The 16,256-nt window shown below is 41.8% G+C and overlaps 1 protein-coding gene across 3 annotated transcripts in view; it reads right to left on the minus strand.

Moving 5' to 3' along the window:
• The window catches only part of GKN2 (gastrokine 2), a 326,024-nt gene that overhangs the window by 43,992 nt on the left and 265,776 nt on the right, over positions 1–16,256 (minus strand). Inside the window, exon 2 of one of the 3 annotated variants that reach the window (XM_045446313.1) lies at positions 4,389–4,496. The exons of the other annotated variants lie outside the window; for them this stretch is intronic. Within the exon in view, the coding sequence (XP_045302269.1) occupies positions 4,389–4,472 (84 nt within the window). The 5' untranslated portion in view covers positions 4,473–4,496. The remainder of the gene's footprint in view (positions 1–4,388; positions 4,497–16,256) is intronic. 3 annotated transcript variants of the gene reach the window in all.

The raw sequence follows: 16,256 nt of genomic DNA on the forward strand, positions 1-16,256 counted from the left end.
TGAACTGAACAGAGTTCTCAGAGCATCCCTCCAAATGACTTTAGTATGAGTTTCCCCCAATTTAATTTTGACAAATAAAATTCCCCTACAATTTTCTTTTCTTCTTTTTTTTTTCCTTTAACTTTCTTCATATGTGTTACCTGTGAATAGTAAGGAGGAAGCTCCAAAACACAGCCTTAGCATGGTTGGGATATTTCAGTTGGGCACAAGGTTGTCTTTTTATGTTTTATTGCCTGAAGTTACCTGGGTCTTCTAATTAATAGGATTCTCTAGTTAGGGGATCATTGAAGCAATCGACATACTTGTTTTCTTAACCTGCTTTACCTGGTTGGCCTGAGTGTGAACGCCCATCGCACTCTGTATGTCCTTTACTCTTGAGAACCCTGAAATAGCTGGCAGAACCAGGCTTTGCCCCAAAGCACCTGCTCTCAGCTCCATCCTCCGCCATTCTGAAAATGGCAGTTTTTGCATTGGGATAGAGATCTGGCCAGAGGCAGCCTTGCTTCTGGAAATGTCCACACTCCACCAAATGTTTTCTTTACTAGGCTTTGGTGGTAGTGCTGAAGTTAGCTTGGGCACTGGGCACTTCCCTGCCTGGAATGGCAGTTCTCATTACAACTCTGTGGTTGAAATGTCTTGCAAGCCATCTGAGTGAAATGGAAGCTAGGTTTGTTACTGTAGTCAGATGTTCTTGGGCCAGCATGGACCCATTCCTGAATCATTTTTATATTAGAGATTTGACTACATCTAAATATGCTCCTCATTACACCTTCACTTCCAGCCTCCTGGATCTGGATATTTCTTTATGTCCCATAAGTGCACTGTTTAGGCAATGTTTTCTTTTCTTTGCTGGAATCATGAATTGGTGGGTACTTCTCTCAGTCTGATCCTTTATCATACTACAGGTAACAACATCCTTCCATCTTTTCTACTGCTAAAACCAGCACTAGAGTTTGGAGGAGGACTTGGGAAGGAGAGCCTTCATGGGGTTCCTGCAAGCATTTCTCGGATTAATGTCACAGCTAAGGAGACATTCAAGTATCAAATCCTCTAATGTAAATGTTATCATTTTCTTGAGGGGACTCTCAATGCTATGATTGGACTGAGGGGGTCTGGGTTCCTAATCCCTTCCAAGGACCCCAGTGTTCTGGAGGAGATTGATTGGCTTTCCCAAGGTCCATAGAGATAGATAGATAAGGTTTAGAAGTAACTCCTCTGTCTCTGAAACTCAATTTTTTGGATTATTTGGTCAGTTCAAAGGGAATCTGGAAGAGACAGGAGCCAATATATAGGCTTTAAATGCCACCTTGGACCAAGAGCTGAAGAGGAACCTGAGCCAATGTCAGATCCCACCAAGGCCTTGCCAAGGGGCTTTGAGGATGGCAAATGGCCAATGGGCCCAGAACCTAGGACAACCTGTGGTGACTCTGGAGCTGAGAGATGGGAGGGACAATTGTTGGAGCTGCTGATGTCTCTGTCTACAGGTCTTACCTGACTTCAGTGGACAGTGACCATATTAGCATTGGCCTGAACAGACCGCGGCCAGATAACGATAGAGGTAAGCCCCAAATGCATTTAAAATTTTTTTTTAATGTAAAGTAAGATAATTAAAAATCATCCTTCTGGGTTCTTGATATCCGTTAATAATTTTTTTCCAGAAACATACAGATTCACTCACCCACTGGCAGTTTGATGAAGGTTTTATTTCTCCATCCAGGCTGTCGTTTGCCCTTCATGGTGTTAGGTAGTTAAGGCAAGCATCATGATGCCTGAGTGGAAACTGAGCCCCCATGAGATTAAAGGATGCATTCAGAACCAGGTAAAGGGATTTCTCTCACACCCTTCGTCACATAACATCATTCACTGAGAGAGCAAGCATGAGATGTGGAAAAGAGAGCTTTAATCTGCATAAATATTAAAAGCCAAGTCTTAGATGAAAGCCAGCTCCTCTGTTTATTCTCATTGTGTAGAGTATCAATGTTAGAGCTATAAATTCCCAATCACACACACACAGAGTTATTCTTTATGAGACCAACGCCTTCCCAGGGCGTTCTGAGTCCTTTAGTTAACCACACAAGGCAGTCAAATCAACAATGCTGTCTTTCATGCTTGAGCTCTGTAGACGGGCCCTCCCTCCTCAGCTGTTCATCTCTTCAGTGGAAATTCCTCAGGAAACCACAAAACTCAGTGCAGCAGCATCCCCCCAAAACCACACACGCCCCAAGATAAAAGTGCTCAGCAATCTTTAAGAACTTCCTAGGGAAGCAATACAGAGAGGAGCCTTCCCACTGAGGTCTCCTCCAGCTTCCCGCTACATGCCTACCAGGGCTGAGTAGGAGCTTGGTCACACTACCTTAGCCCATTTCCCGGAGTATCAGTGTAGCAGAAAATGTGGGCTGCTAGATTAAGCCTAGCTGGATTTAAAAACTGATCGGGGCCTCAGGGGGAAAAAAAGGAACTAATAATGCCCACTCTATTACTCAACAATGACAAACAACCACAGAATCTGAGTAGCATTCAATAATAAGCATTTATTTTCACCCATCTATGGTCAGCTAGCTGGGAATTGGCTGACCTGGGCTGGGCTGGGCTGGGCTGAACATCTCTGCTTCGAGTTATGAGTCCAGCTGGCTCTCCAGTCTGTTCCACCTGTCTGCTCCAGCTGGAAGAGGCACCACCTCCCTGGGAGGAATTCTCATGGTAAGGACAAAAACACCAGAGAGCATAGCCAACCATACTCTCAGAAACAATGCAAGCATATTTCAAACCCCTGTTTGCATGACATCTCCTATCTTTCCATGGGCCAAAGTAAGTCATATGACCAAGCCAAAAGTCAAGGAAGTACAGGGACGTACAAGCCCTGTGCTTTTGTACAGGGAGATAATCCCCTTGTGAATTTCTCATGTGAGGAGCACTGAAAGGTTACATTGCAAAGAGCTTGGATCCAGGGCCCAGTGAAGAATTGGAGCTGAAAAAAATCAATCTGCCACACTACTTTTTAGGGCTGTTGAAAATATCAAATGTAATAATGTATGCAAAGATGTTGTTGCATCGTGAGCATTTAATGACCATTTGTTTCATTCCATTCCATACATATGCTGTTACTCTCTGACTGAAGTTTATTCAGGCTTCAGTAGATGCCTGAAATCTGGCCTCCATCAGTTCCTAACCTCACTATTTGGGCATGTTTTTCCTTGCCTCAAAAAGTAGAGTTTAATTCTTACTTTTCAGATCTAAGCTGACCTTAATGACTTCCCTTAACCAACAGAGAGAGAATCAGAAGTAATGCTCTGAGAATTCTGAAGGTCACATATAAGAAGACTTCCCACCTTTGCCTGAGTCCCTTGGAATGCTCACTCTTGAGCCATTTTCTCAGAGAACCCAGTCACCAAGAAGCCCATGCCACCTGTGGAGGACACATGTACACCTGAGCTCCCAGCCGGCAGCCGTCATCATTTGCCAGTCTTATGAAGGGGCCATTTGGACATCCAGCCCAGTTGATCCTTTCAATGGCTGCAGCCCAGCTGATACCTTGCTGTGACCACATAGGAGACCCCAAGTTAGAGGTGCCCAGCCGAGCCCAAGTCAACCCACATTGCTGTGAGCAATGATAATCAATTTCCGTTAAAGTCATTACATTTTGTAGCAGTAGGAGACCAGAACGCTGGCCAATGCTAATATCTCCACTGGCCACTGAAGTCAGGTAAGACCATGGTGGACAGAGAACCTGACACTTGATAATCTTCCCTTTCATCTCTGGCACACCGCAGTTCACTCCTCGTTCTGGTCCTGCCTCCTCTTTACAGGACTGCCAACGTCCTCCGACGAAGTTTTAGCACTAGCTCAGCTCCTTTCCCAGACATTTTTCTTCAAAGATAGCGACAGTGTCCACAACGTGCGAAGTAAACACGATTTGTTTGGCAGAACTCAGGGACAAGTGGACACACACAGGTTCAGTCCTCCCAGGAGCTGAAAGGGGACGGCTGTTGAGAGTTCTGTAAGCATGTACGTTTCCCCGTCACTCCTCCTACAGGAAGACTCAGCCTCAGATGGACTGAACTGACCCTTAAGGCTTTTGACTCGTAGATAGTCTTTGCCTTTGACCCCAAACATACTTACTGCCATATTCAAGAGGCACTCTGAGAAGCTGATTCTCCAGAATTCTACATTGACCTTTCCTGTTTGATATGAGCTCTGAGAAACACAGGCTGACTTATGCGCAGCCATACTGGGCTCCACGGAGTGTGTGACCGCACCAACAAGGCCCTGGTGGATCTGGCTGCCTCTCAGACTCCATGAGGCCTCACCCGTCAGACTGGGGGCAGGGGCGGGGGTGTCCACAGGAACCCATCGACATTCTTGGAACCTGATGCAATTAGAACGCTTACCTTCAAGGGGTTCTTCCCTGTTTGCTTGCTCTGTAGATCTGCTCTGCAGAGATGATTTTGCAGTAAAGAAAGCAGCAACCCCATGTTTGAATTCAAGGATGTTTGGCCCTGAGATAAGCCAAAAGAAGAAGCTTCTTCATCCACTTACCTAAACGCAATACAGTCATTTAAATGATTGAAAACATTTAGGTAGACTGTAAAATGACGAGACAAAACCAATGTCCTGGCAGTAGAATAAAGAAATGTTGAAGTAAACACTCTGTTATGCCAAAGCACTGTGCTATAAATGGAATCCAGAAAGCAAGTTCCCAGGAACTCAAGTAGTGGATGAAAATTGCACAAAAAAGATTATCAGGTTTAAACTTAATCTTTCAAAACGTCTTCTGTTCCTCATCTTCCCTCTTACAGATTTGTCTGCATCCTGCACACCGTCTCAAAGGGTCACACGGTGGAAAGAGCATAGATGAAAAAGCACAGGCCTGCATCCCAGCTCTATTGCCTATGGGCTGCATAGATGTTTAAAGAAAGTTATTTGACCTCTCTGAGCCTCAGGTTTTCACTCATGAAATGAGGATCGTAATGTCGAAGTCATAGTTGTTATGAGTGTGACATGAAATACAACATCAGTGACCTCCTAGTAGAATTGCTGACATATACCAGTTCATTTCCTTGGCCCATGTTAACCTCTCCTTCTGTGCTCTGAAGGTCACCCTCCTCTTCATGCCAGCACTGCCTCTCTCCCCATCTCTCTCCCTCGTACTCTTTTTTCTCCTCCTTCTTCTACCTCTCTCTCTCCCTTCCTCTTTCCCTCTCCCTTCCTATTTCCCTCTCCCTTCCTCTTTCCCTCTCCCTTCCTCTTTCCCTCCCCCTCCCTCTCTCTCCCTCTTTCTCTCTCCTTTCCTCTCTTCCTCTTTTCCTCTCTCTCCTCCCTTCCCTCTTTTCCTCTCTCTTCCTCTCCCTCTCTCCCCCACCCTCCCTTTCCCTCCTTCCCTCCCTTCCTCTCTTCCTCACTCTCTCCCTCTCCCTCTCTCCTTCCCTTCATTTTTCTCCCTCCTACCCTCTCCTTCCCTCTTTCTCCCTTCTTTCCTCCCCTTCCCTCTCTCTCTCTCTTTCTCTCTCCCTCCCTCTCCCTCTCTCTCTCCCTCTAACCCTCAGCTTATACATTCCCTTCCTTCCCTCTCCAGTCCTGAATAGCAACTAAAGCAATTTCCCAACTTAACAAAAAATCACATAAATGAGCAAACACAAAATCTCCTTCAACCTTGCAGGAGCGTTTCTTTCCCCCTCCACCTCCGTCACCCCAGCCGTTACCCCTTTACAGCTACACAGTTAACCTGTAACTAACTACATCCACTGCCTCTCCTTCAATTTACTCTTTTTGTTTCCCAAACTATTTGATTTGTAAAACTTACTTTTGTGCTCTTATCTACATGAATATTTTTCCTACTTGCCATCATAGCCTACATATATTCTAATTGTTTCATGTAATAATGCACCATGAACACTTCCTCATGTTTTAGTCTTCATGTGTTTTATTTTTAATAGCTGAGTAATATACCATTTTGTTAATGATCCAAAACTTTTTATTTATTTTTATCATATTATTTTTTTTTTATTTGAGAGAGGGAGAGAGAATCTCAAGCAGGCTCCATGATCAGTGAGAAGCCAAACATAGGGTTCGATCCCACTACCCTGGGATCATGACCTGAGCCAAAATCAAGAATTGGATGCTCAACCAACTGAGCCACCCAGGTGCCCCATGACCCAAAACTTTTTAACTTTTGAAATCATTCTCCTAATGTTAGGAATTACTTTATATTTTAATTATAATTGGGTGTGGTTTTGTGTGTGTTTACTTATTTATTTACATATATTTACATATATAAAAAACAGTAACTTATAAATACTAAAGGCAACACTAAAAATCATGTATAGAGTCATATATACTATGTATACCTATGATATATATGTAGATATATTGTTTTTATGTTGCTTTTTAAGGTTGTATGTTTCCTGTAACATATACATATGATATATATGTGTGTATGTGTATAGATATGGTTTTTATTGCTTTAATGTTTATAAATTACTCTGTGCTCCATTTTTCAACTTTTCCATTTTTTTTTTTTTCAACGTTTATTTATTTTTGGGACAGAGAGAGACAGAGCATGAACGGGGGAGGGGCAGAGAGAGAGGGAGACACAGAATCGGAAACAGGCTCCAGGCTCTGGGCCATCAGCCCAGAGCCTGATGTGGGGCTCGAACTCCCGGACCGCGAGATCGTGACCTGGCTGAAGTCGGATGCTTAACCGACTGCGCCACCCAGGCGCCCCAACTTTTCCATTTTTTAAACCATATTTTATAAATATCTCTGTGTATTGATATCTGATCCATATGATTGTTACTTTTAAAGACAACATGGCATTCCATTGTGCTAATAACTATATAGAATGAAGCAAACTTAGCAGAATCTTTAGCAAAATCTGAAATATCCCATTTTAAAAAATATTTTAAGTTTTTACTCAAAATAATAAAAGCACATAGTTTAAAAACCAAACTGTCTAAAAGTACTATAACAGTGTTGCTGTTTTTTGTCCCATGAACCTCCATGGCTCCCAGGCCCCATCCCCTTTCCACAATTTAGCTAATTTTGGCATTTACACATTGCCATGTTTCCAAATGATAGGTACACACTGACCTATTTTGATTCATAAATCTCAAACATTCTCCACTGACTTTCTATTTTAGAGGTAAGATTTAGCTCACCTGTGTCAATCACATCAAGGTAACTATCGATTTCTTTTTCCTCTGTGGTAGTATACTTTTAGATCTTTGTTCTCCTATATGGATTGGTACCATCAGCAACCTGGGATGTCCCTTTGCTGTCATTCTAAGAATTCTTTGCCTTTGTCTTGAGTTGGTACATTAGTCAGTGTTCTCCAGAGAAATAAAACCAACAAAATATATATATAGAGAGAATCTATTTTGGTGAGCTTTCTTTTAAGGAATTGTCTCATGCAATTGTGGGGGCTAGAAAATCTGAAATACGCAGAGTAGGTCAGCAGGCTGGAGTCCCAGGGTAGTGTGGAGGCAGAATTTCTTCTTTTTCAGGGAACTTCAATCTTGTCTCTCGAGATCTTTAAATGATTGGATAAGACCTATCCACAATATGAAATGTAATCTGCTTTATTCAAAGTCTATTGGTTTAAATGTTAATTACAACTAAAAAATACCTTCACAGCAACATCTAGATTGATGTTTGACCAAACAACGGGGCACCATAGCCTGTCCAAGTTGACAGATAGAATTATCCGTCACAGTTGGGCTCTCTGTTCCTTTGGTATTACATCTTCCCTCTTGGGTTTACTCCTTTATGTTGCTGGAGCTCCTCCAGTAGCATCTTGAGAAAGTATATAAATATGTGGCAGGAAAATTTCTTGATATCTTCTGTGTTTGAACATGTCTTATTCTATGCTGACATTTTATTGATAGTTGGCTGTGTGTAGAATTCTGGGCTGTAAATCATTTTCTTCAGAAGTTCAAAGGCTCGATTAACTAATGGATTCAGATGTTACTGTTGAGGAGTCCAAGGCTGTTCTGATTCCTGTTCCTCTGTGTGTGACCTCATTTTTCCCTTGAGAGTCCTATGAAACCTTATATCTGTCCTAAATTTCCTTAAATTTAACAATGAGCTTGAAGTAGATCTATTTTTTAGCCCTCGTTCCAGAGACTCAGAGGGTCCTTTCCAAACTCCAAACTCATGTCCTTCATCCAAAAAATTTTCTTTGTGATGATTTCTTCTTTTCTCACATTTTATAATTCTGTTACTCAGATGCTAGAACTCCTGCCCTTGTCTGTTACTTACTTAGCTTATGTTCTCTTGTCATCTTCATCTCGTTGCTTTTTGTTTGTTTGTTCATTGTTTTTTGCTTTACAGTTTTTGGGGTTTTTTTGTTTTTATTTTTTTATTGTATTTGTTTGTTTGTTTTGCTTGTCTTCAAGACTATTTTCCATTTTTTCTGTTGATTTTTTTCTTCGATTTTACAATTGTGCTTTAATTAGTAAGAGTTTCTCTCTCTCTCTCTCTCTCTCTCTCTCTCTGTCTCTCTCTCTCTCTCATTTCTACCTAGCTCTTTTCATGAAGGTCACCAAAGAACTCCTCGTTGTTAAATATTTTTTAAAGTTTATTTATTTATTTTTGAGAAAGAGAAAGCACAAGTGGGGGACAGGAAGAGACAGAGGGAGAGGGAGAATCCCAAGCATGCTCTGTGCTGTCAACGCAGAGCCTGATGTGGGGCTCAATCCCACAAACTGTGAGATCATGACCTGAAATCCCAAGTTGGATGCTTAACCAACTGAGCCACCAGGTGCCCCTCCTGGCTGTTAAATCTAATGAATAGTTTTCAGTTTTTATATTCTCATACTCTCTACCCCAACTGAGACTCATGACTATTCCCTTCTAGAAATGTCTTATTTCCCTTCTTGTTTCCTCTCTGTGGAGCTCTGTAAGACTGCTAGTATATTCCCCTGGGCTCTATCCTTGACTCTCATTTCTTATCATTGTCTTCACTAGCCCAGGGTAATATGCAAGCTTCCACTTATACACTCATGGCTTCAGCCTAAGCATCGCCCCTGTGTGTAAGAATCACATATATAAGTGTCTTTCACATTCTAATTTTCCAATTAAATATGAAGGACTACCAATTAAGAGTGAAGGAGGGAATATTGAAAACTTTGAGAGTTTGAAAAAACTTTCTCAGAGAGGAAGGAAGTAACCCAACTAAAGATACATAGTAGGACCATCAGTATATAACTGAACTATCGCAGTGATGAAGACTAAAAAATATAGCTATTGCTGCTTGCATTTTATGTTAGGAGAACCTGGTTTAGGGGAAACTATCAAAATGTGGAAAAAGTATTCCAAAAACGCTACTATATATGCATAGAGGTTGCCAGATTTGGATGTTTTTCTTCCTCTTTTTTTCCCCCTCTTTCCCACAGTCTCGGAATTGACCACGTGATTAAGAACAGCATTTTAAGCTGATCTTATTACTAAATTTGTGATGAACTCCCTCCATACTTCAAGTTTATAGTTTCTGTTTTTGAGACACCAAATTATAAACTTTTCTTTTCTACCACTTGATTTCCGCTTGCCTCTGGGCAAATCTGATTTGTAGAGGACAGTATTCTGGGAATGGGTTTTATTTCTCCCTTGTTAGCTCTTAGATTTGTAACAATGACATTGGATTTTTCCTCCATTTCAACTCAAGATAATTCTTCTGTGCTTTAGGGGCTTTTAGTCATTTTATGTGTTTATTGACTTTGCTATGTTCTTTGGCTTAAACTCACACTTTAAGTGCCTAAATTTATGACCATGATTAAGACTTCACAGTAGATCAGTCCTCAAACCTTGATGACAAATATGATTGAAAAGAAAACAAACCTGCGTAGTAGCACCATCCATGTCTTGAGCTCTACCTATTTTGAAAGGAGACATCTCTAGCTTCGGGGGTCAGTCCTATCCTAGCAGGTGTAGAGGCCCTCTCACAATGAACGACATAGGACTTCCCCCTGTTACTTTGGTCACAGTAAGGGCAAATGCTTTCATATTTGAGGTTCCAGGATGAGCCTGCTTCTTAGACACCTACCTTGGACACACATTTAATCAAGCCTGAAAACCTATGCCAGAAAACTAACCTAGGTCTGACTACCTGCCAAGCAGTTCCCTAAGGAGTCAATGCTCAGAGGCAAACTCATGAGGTGAATGCATACCTTGTTACAAGTTACAGCTGTACCCCCAAGCCCTTCTGTACCCTGGTGAGCTGTGATGGATTATGAATAGGGACAAGGATCCTGGGGATTCCTAAAGTAGCCCAGACCTTGCTCTCTTTGCCATGGGCTCCTTCCTGATCACTTTTGGATCTACTTAAGGAAGGATTATCTCATTACCAGTAGGAAAAAACATTTGTCATGTCTTAACTCCTTCACATCCTGAGACAATCCAAAGAGTTATGGTTCAACAGTGCATCTCTGAAGATTCCATTATGTCAGACCTAGTTATCCTTGGAATTGGCATGGTAGGGCAGAAGGGACATGTTGAGTTTCCTCTAGAAGAGAGATTAAACACACTGTTGTACCAATACCTTCTTATGCATTTGTATATACCAAGTAAATTATGCAAAGTCCAAGTTTTATTCATCGTTGTATCTTCATGTAGGCATAGGGCCTGCCCTAGAGTAGGTATCCAAAAACAATTTTTTTAATGAATGAATGAGTTAATAAAGAGACGGAATAAAGATTCTTTTCTATGGATTGTTAGATCTCAAAAAAAAAAAACCAGCATCAGAAAAAGTGTCAATTATTATAACATTAGATCTCAAAAACCAGCATCAAAAAAAAAGCACCACTGATTATAACCATTTTCTCAGACGTTTCTTTAGAGTTTAGCTATGTAGCATTCTTGGCTAGCAGAAACAGCATTGCTGCCAATAGATTTTTGATAGCTCCAAAGTATTTTTTCTGTTTGTTTTCTGCATGTATCCTAGGAAATCTTTAATTCCCAATAGTTTCTAGATGAGCCCAAATCTTCACCTTTGCATTTCTCAGAGTTGATAATATGAATGTCCATGGTACAGAAACAGCTTTGTTTCATGGGTGGTAGAAAACTCAAACACCCTGAAAGTGGTTCTTCTAAATTATTCTTCCCAACTCTAGAAGAAATTCACATGCTATTTCCCAGAATCTCACAGTAACAATAAAAGCCAACACTTATTGTGTGTTTCCTGAGGGCCACACATGACATGCATGATCTCACTGAAACCACGTAACAACCCAATAAGGTAGGTAGTATTTTTAACCTCATTTTGCAGATGGGAAGCTATGTTATGGACAAGTCATGTAACCTGTTAGTAATGTCACCCTGTTAGTAATTCGCCCCAAATAGGCTGGTGTGCAATTACGATGTTAATTAGTATGCTTTCCTGACCAGTACACAATTTATGGGAATTACCATTAATTCTACAATAAATCTAATCAGAGCTGTGTGTGTGAGGCAAGAGGGAAAAGAAATTGGTCACTGTAAGATTGTGTGTGTCCCTGAAACCCCCATATCTATTTCTGATATTGTACAGATACATGAATCTTGAAAAAGCTTCCATTAGTTATTACAGAGTGAGTAAACTTCTTTGTCTCCATCTTCCCTGTACCCCTTCCAAATATTCTTATCCATATACAAATTCACACATGGTGAGAACCACTGGATTCTTTGGCTTGGGCCTTGGACACATTAGCAAAAGTGTCAAAGGAGTTATGGGCTTGACACGCTTAGGTAGATTTCTTCTGATATCTTCCACAGTAAAGTGGTCTGAAGTCTCTGAATAAGACTTTGGTCTTTTTTTTTTTTTTAATTTTTTTTTTTCAACGTTTATTTATTTTTGGGACAGAGAGAGACAGAGCATGAATGGGGGAGGGGCAGAGAGAGAGGGAGACACAGAATCGGAAACAGGCTCCAGGCTCTGAGCCATCAGCCCAGAGCCCGACGCAGGGCTCGAACTCACGGACCGCGAGATCGTGACCTGGCTGAAGTCGGACGCTTAACCGACTGCGCCACCCAGGCGCCCCTAGATTTTGGTCTTAAATATGCTTAAATATGCCAGGGTTGAGCAGAACTAGGCAAAAAAAAAAAAAAAGGCTTATATTGGTCTTGTGTTTAGCTTTTTGCTAGCCTTGAGTTGTCTGATATAGTCTTTCATTGGGCATTTGTAAACTCTGGGCTTGTCAAGACCCTAGACTATACTGGTCCATTTTATCCCTCCTCTGGGTTCTAGGTTGGATTGGCCCTGTCTCTGATCTAGATGAAATAAACATTTTATTCAGCGAGGTTTTGAGTCCTTATGAGGATCTGCAATGGATTTTTAGGATATGTTGGCATGAGTTATGGATTATTCTCTTGGTTGAGACCTTGTAGGAATGTACCTTCCTACAAGCAAGCTGTGTTTGCTGTGTTAAGCTTTGAACTTTGGCCAGATTCTAGCTAGATTGGGCTAAGAGTGAGTTGGTGATTAAACTTCATGCTGGGCTTAGATGTGACTTAGGATGGATTGTGATGGTCTATAGGTTTAAGTGAGCTGTGTTGTAAACCAGATTAAACAGGATCTGTCTCTGGGCTGACATTGAATAATATATGAAATTAGCTCATTTTTTTTTTTTTTACTCTGAATTGATCAGAGTTGGGTTGAGGCTGTGTTTAATAAGTTCTACTTATGCATTTGGGTGGCTATTAACAGGATTTCAGGATGTGGATGGAATTGCCCTAAATTGAATCATGGGAAGTACTGGATTAAATTGATTTTCAAGTTAGACTGGGCTGGGCTTTGGGTAGGGCTATTAATGGAATACTGGATTCAATGAGGCTTTGACTGTTTCTGAGCTGAGGTTGTGAATAACCTGGCCTATGCAATGCCATCAAGGTATTTGCTCTAGGTTATGATTTTGCCCTTGGGCTTAGAGTCATTACTAGTACCTTTGCTTTTCCTTTGACCAGAAGCAATTATTTAGCTAATTTAGATTCTTTAGAAACTTTGTTGTTCTGAATGATAAATTCCTTCTAGGAAGGCTGCCTTGGCTTTTTGCAAACAGAAGTCCTATGGAGGACAAGCATGAAGGAAATATCATGACAATGAAAGACTATTTTTACGAACTGATGTTTTGCCTTAGGAAGTTTTGGGGTGCCACCAAAACCCAAAGACCAGTGGGACCTGCAAGAACTTGGCAAACATTGGACCTACTTGGTTGACCCAAAATATGGTACAGGGTGTCAGATATGTACATATTCTGTTCTTATTGTGGACAAATATTTCTAAGGAAAAAATTTCCCAAGTTTTCTTGGGTAGTATGTGTTATCTGGAGCATTTTCCAGAACTTGTGTCAAGAACACAGACAAACAATTTAGTGTCCCTGAGACTCTTGAAGTTTTTTTTTTAACTTTTTTTAATGTTTATTTATTTTTTAGAGAGAGAGACACACACACACAGAGCATGAGCAGGGGAGGGGCAGAGAGCGAGGAGACACAGAATCCGAAGCAGGCTCCAGGCTCTGAGATGTCAGCACAGAGCCTGACGCAGGGCTCGAACCCACCAGCTATGAGATCATAACCTGAGCTGAAGTCGGACACCCAACCGACTGAGCCACCCAGGTGCCCCGAGACTCTTGAAGGTTAAACGGCAATGTTATCAAGACAACAAAATTTGCTTTTTGACAGCTTGGCAAAAGGGGCTTAGTCACATATTGGAGGTGGGGGGCAAGTATGGGACAGCAAGTCACTGGAGGCCTGTAAATAGGCAGGTCATTCTTAATTTCTACCTCAAAGAAGGGAACCTGGAAGAGTCAATTACAACAGTAGTGCACGACCAAACCCTTAAGATGATCAGTCTTGTAAGGCAAAAACTCTCCAATCTTTTGGAAGGCAGGGAACTTGAAATTCCTGGTATCCTTAAGTATCCTGGGATCCTTCCTTATAGCATTTAAACATTCAAACATTCACAAGTTACCACCTTATCCCACTCTATACTTGAAAGAGAAGTTCCCCTTCCTAATAACCCAGTGCAGTTCAACATCCAAAAGCGCTACATCATTGGAATCTCCTTGGTGACACAATGACACGTTTCACATCATTGGGTTTTTCTTGGGGCTTATGCCCTTGACTTACACAACATGCGACACTCTTGACTGCTTCTTCCTCCAGGAAACTTTCCCTTGCCTTAGTTTCCAGGTTACCATTCAAATGCTTCCATGTACATGATTAGTTTGCCCTTGCACTTCTCCAACTCCAGAAACTTTTCTCCATAGCCTCAGCATCACAGCCTATACCGTTCTTCCACTGACTTGACTTTGAGGGGCAGAGGAGTTACTTCTAAACCTTATCTACTACTTCAGGTTCCATGTCTCCCCCTCTCTCTACCCCTCCCCTGCTCACGCTCTGTGTCTCTCTGTCTCTCAATAATAAATAAACGTTAAAAAAAATTTTAAAAGTGGCGGGGGGGGGCACCTAGGTGGCTCAGTTGGTTGAGCAACCAACTTCAGCTCAGGTCATGATCTCACAGTTTGTGAGTTCGAGCCCCACCTCGGGGTCTGTGCTGACAGCTCAGAGCCTGGAGCCTACTTCAGATTCTGTGTCTCCCCCTCTCTCTGCCCCTCCCCTGCTCATGCTCTGTGTCTGTCTCTCAATAATAAATAAACATTAAAAAAAAAATTAAGCCTTATCTATCTATCTCTGTGGACCTTGGGAAAGTCAGTCAATCTCCTCCAGAACACTGGGATCTTTGCAAGAGATTAGGAACTCAGACCCCCCTCAGTCCAATCATAGCATTGAGAATCCCCTCAAGCAAATGATAACATTTGCATTAGGGCATTTGATACTTGGATGTCTCTTAGCTGTGACACTAATCTGGGAAATGCTAGCAGGAAGCCAAAGAAGATTCTCCTTCCTAGGTCCTCTTCCACCCCATTTCCCGACATGCTTTAATTATAAGGCTGCTATACCCCAACAACCAAAGGAAAATGTTGCCAGTTCAAAGAAGCTGATGTCTCCCCCTGCAGACTTGTTGAGCCATCATATTGCTAGTATACCAGGAGCTTCATTCAGCCCTGTTATTGACTCTGGATATCTTTATTCTACTTTAAAGATATGGAGGAGCAAGAGTTGTGCAGTTTAGACTATTTTAATCTTCTCCCAATTATTTTTTCCTGAGAGCAGTGATTCCCAAAGTGTAGGTGTCAATAGGTGTTATTTGAAAAGAACAGTTTCAGGATTGAGCGAGTCTAGGAAATACAGTTAAAGTTTAAAAAAATTTATCAAAGCTTTAATGTATAGGTATTTACTAGTTATCTATTATTGCATAACAAATTAACCCCCAAATTAGAGGCTTAAAACACTAATAAACTATAATTATCTCAAAATTTCTGTGGGTCAGGACTCTGAGATTGGCTTAGTTGGGTGGTTGTGACTTGGGGTCTGTCATAAGACTGCAGTCAAGATGCTGACCAGGGCTGCAGTCATCTCTCAGCCTGACTAGGGCCGGAGGGTCCACTTTCAAGATGAGTCACTCTCATGGCTGGCAAATTGTTGCTGGCTATCAGCAGGGCATCTCAGCTCCTTGCCACATGGATGCCTCCATACAGCTGCTTGAGTGACCTTTTGACATGGCAATGGGCTCCTCAGAGCAAGTTATCCAAGAGAGCTAGAAGGAAACCACAATATCTTCTATGACGTAGCCTCAGAAGTCACACGTCATTTCTGCAATACCTTATCAACTACACACAAGTCAGTCTTATTCAGTGCGAGGAGGGGAGGGTGTGTTTGAATACCAGGGAAGGAAGGACATTGAGGATCATTTCGGAGGCAGGGTAGTGCAATGCTTTATGAATCCCTGAAACTTACCTGACAACAAAATTATTGTTTAATGAAGCATTCCAAGACACTAGGATTCCACCATACACTGGTGGGGGGAAACCACCGTGGATGGTAAGTGTCTTAGAGGATCACAAATGGAGGGGAGAAATCATGCTGGAAAATGGAGTGTTAAGTGTGCACTGAGGACTCTCCAGGGGGCATCTATGAAGCTAAAACTGAGTTCCTGCCTTGATCGACTCTTCCCTGCCAGTCCCAAACTATTCGGAAGGTCTATACTCTTGTGAGCTGTTTACTCTCTCTGCCCTAATAGGGTGAAAAAGTCAAAGATCGCAGGCTGAAAAGAAGAACTCACAGAGTCTCTAAAATCTGGAGATGGAGACAATCTAGAATGCCCGGCTGTTCCACGCCGGGAGCAGCCTTTTCTTTGGGACTGTTTATGCTATTCCCAGCCACGTCAC

Source organism: Leopardus geoffroyi, chromosome A3 (genome assembly GCF_018350155.1).
Source record: "Leopardus geoffroyi isolate Oge1 chromosome A3, O.geoffroyi_Oge1_pat1.0, whole genome shotgun sequence".
Lineage (NCBI taxonomy): Eukaryota > Metazoa > Chordata > Mammalia > Carnivora > Felidae > Leopardus > Leopardus geoffroyi.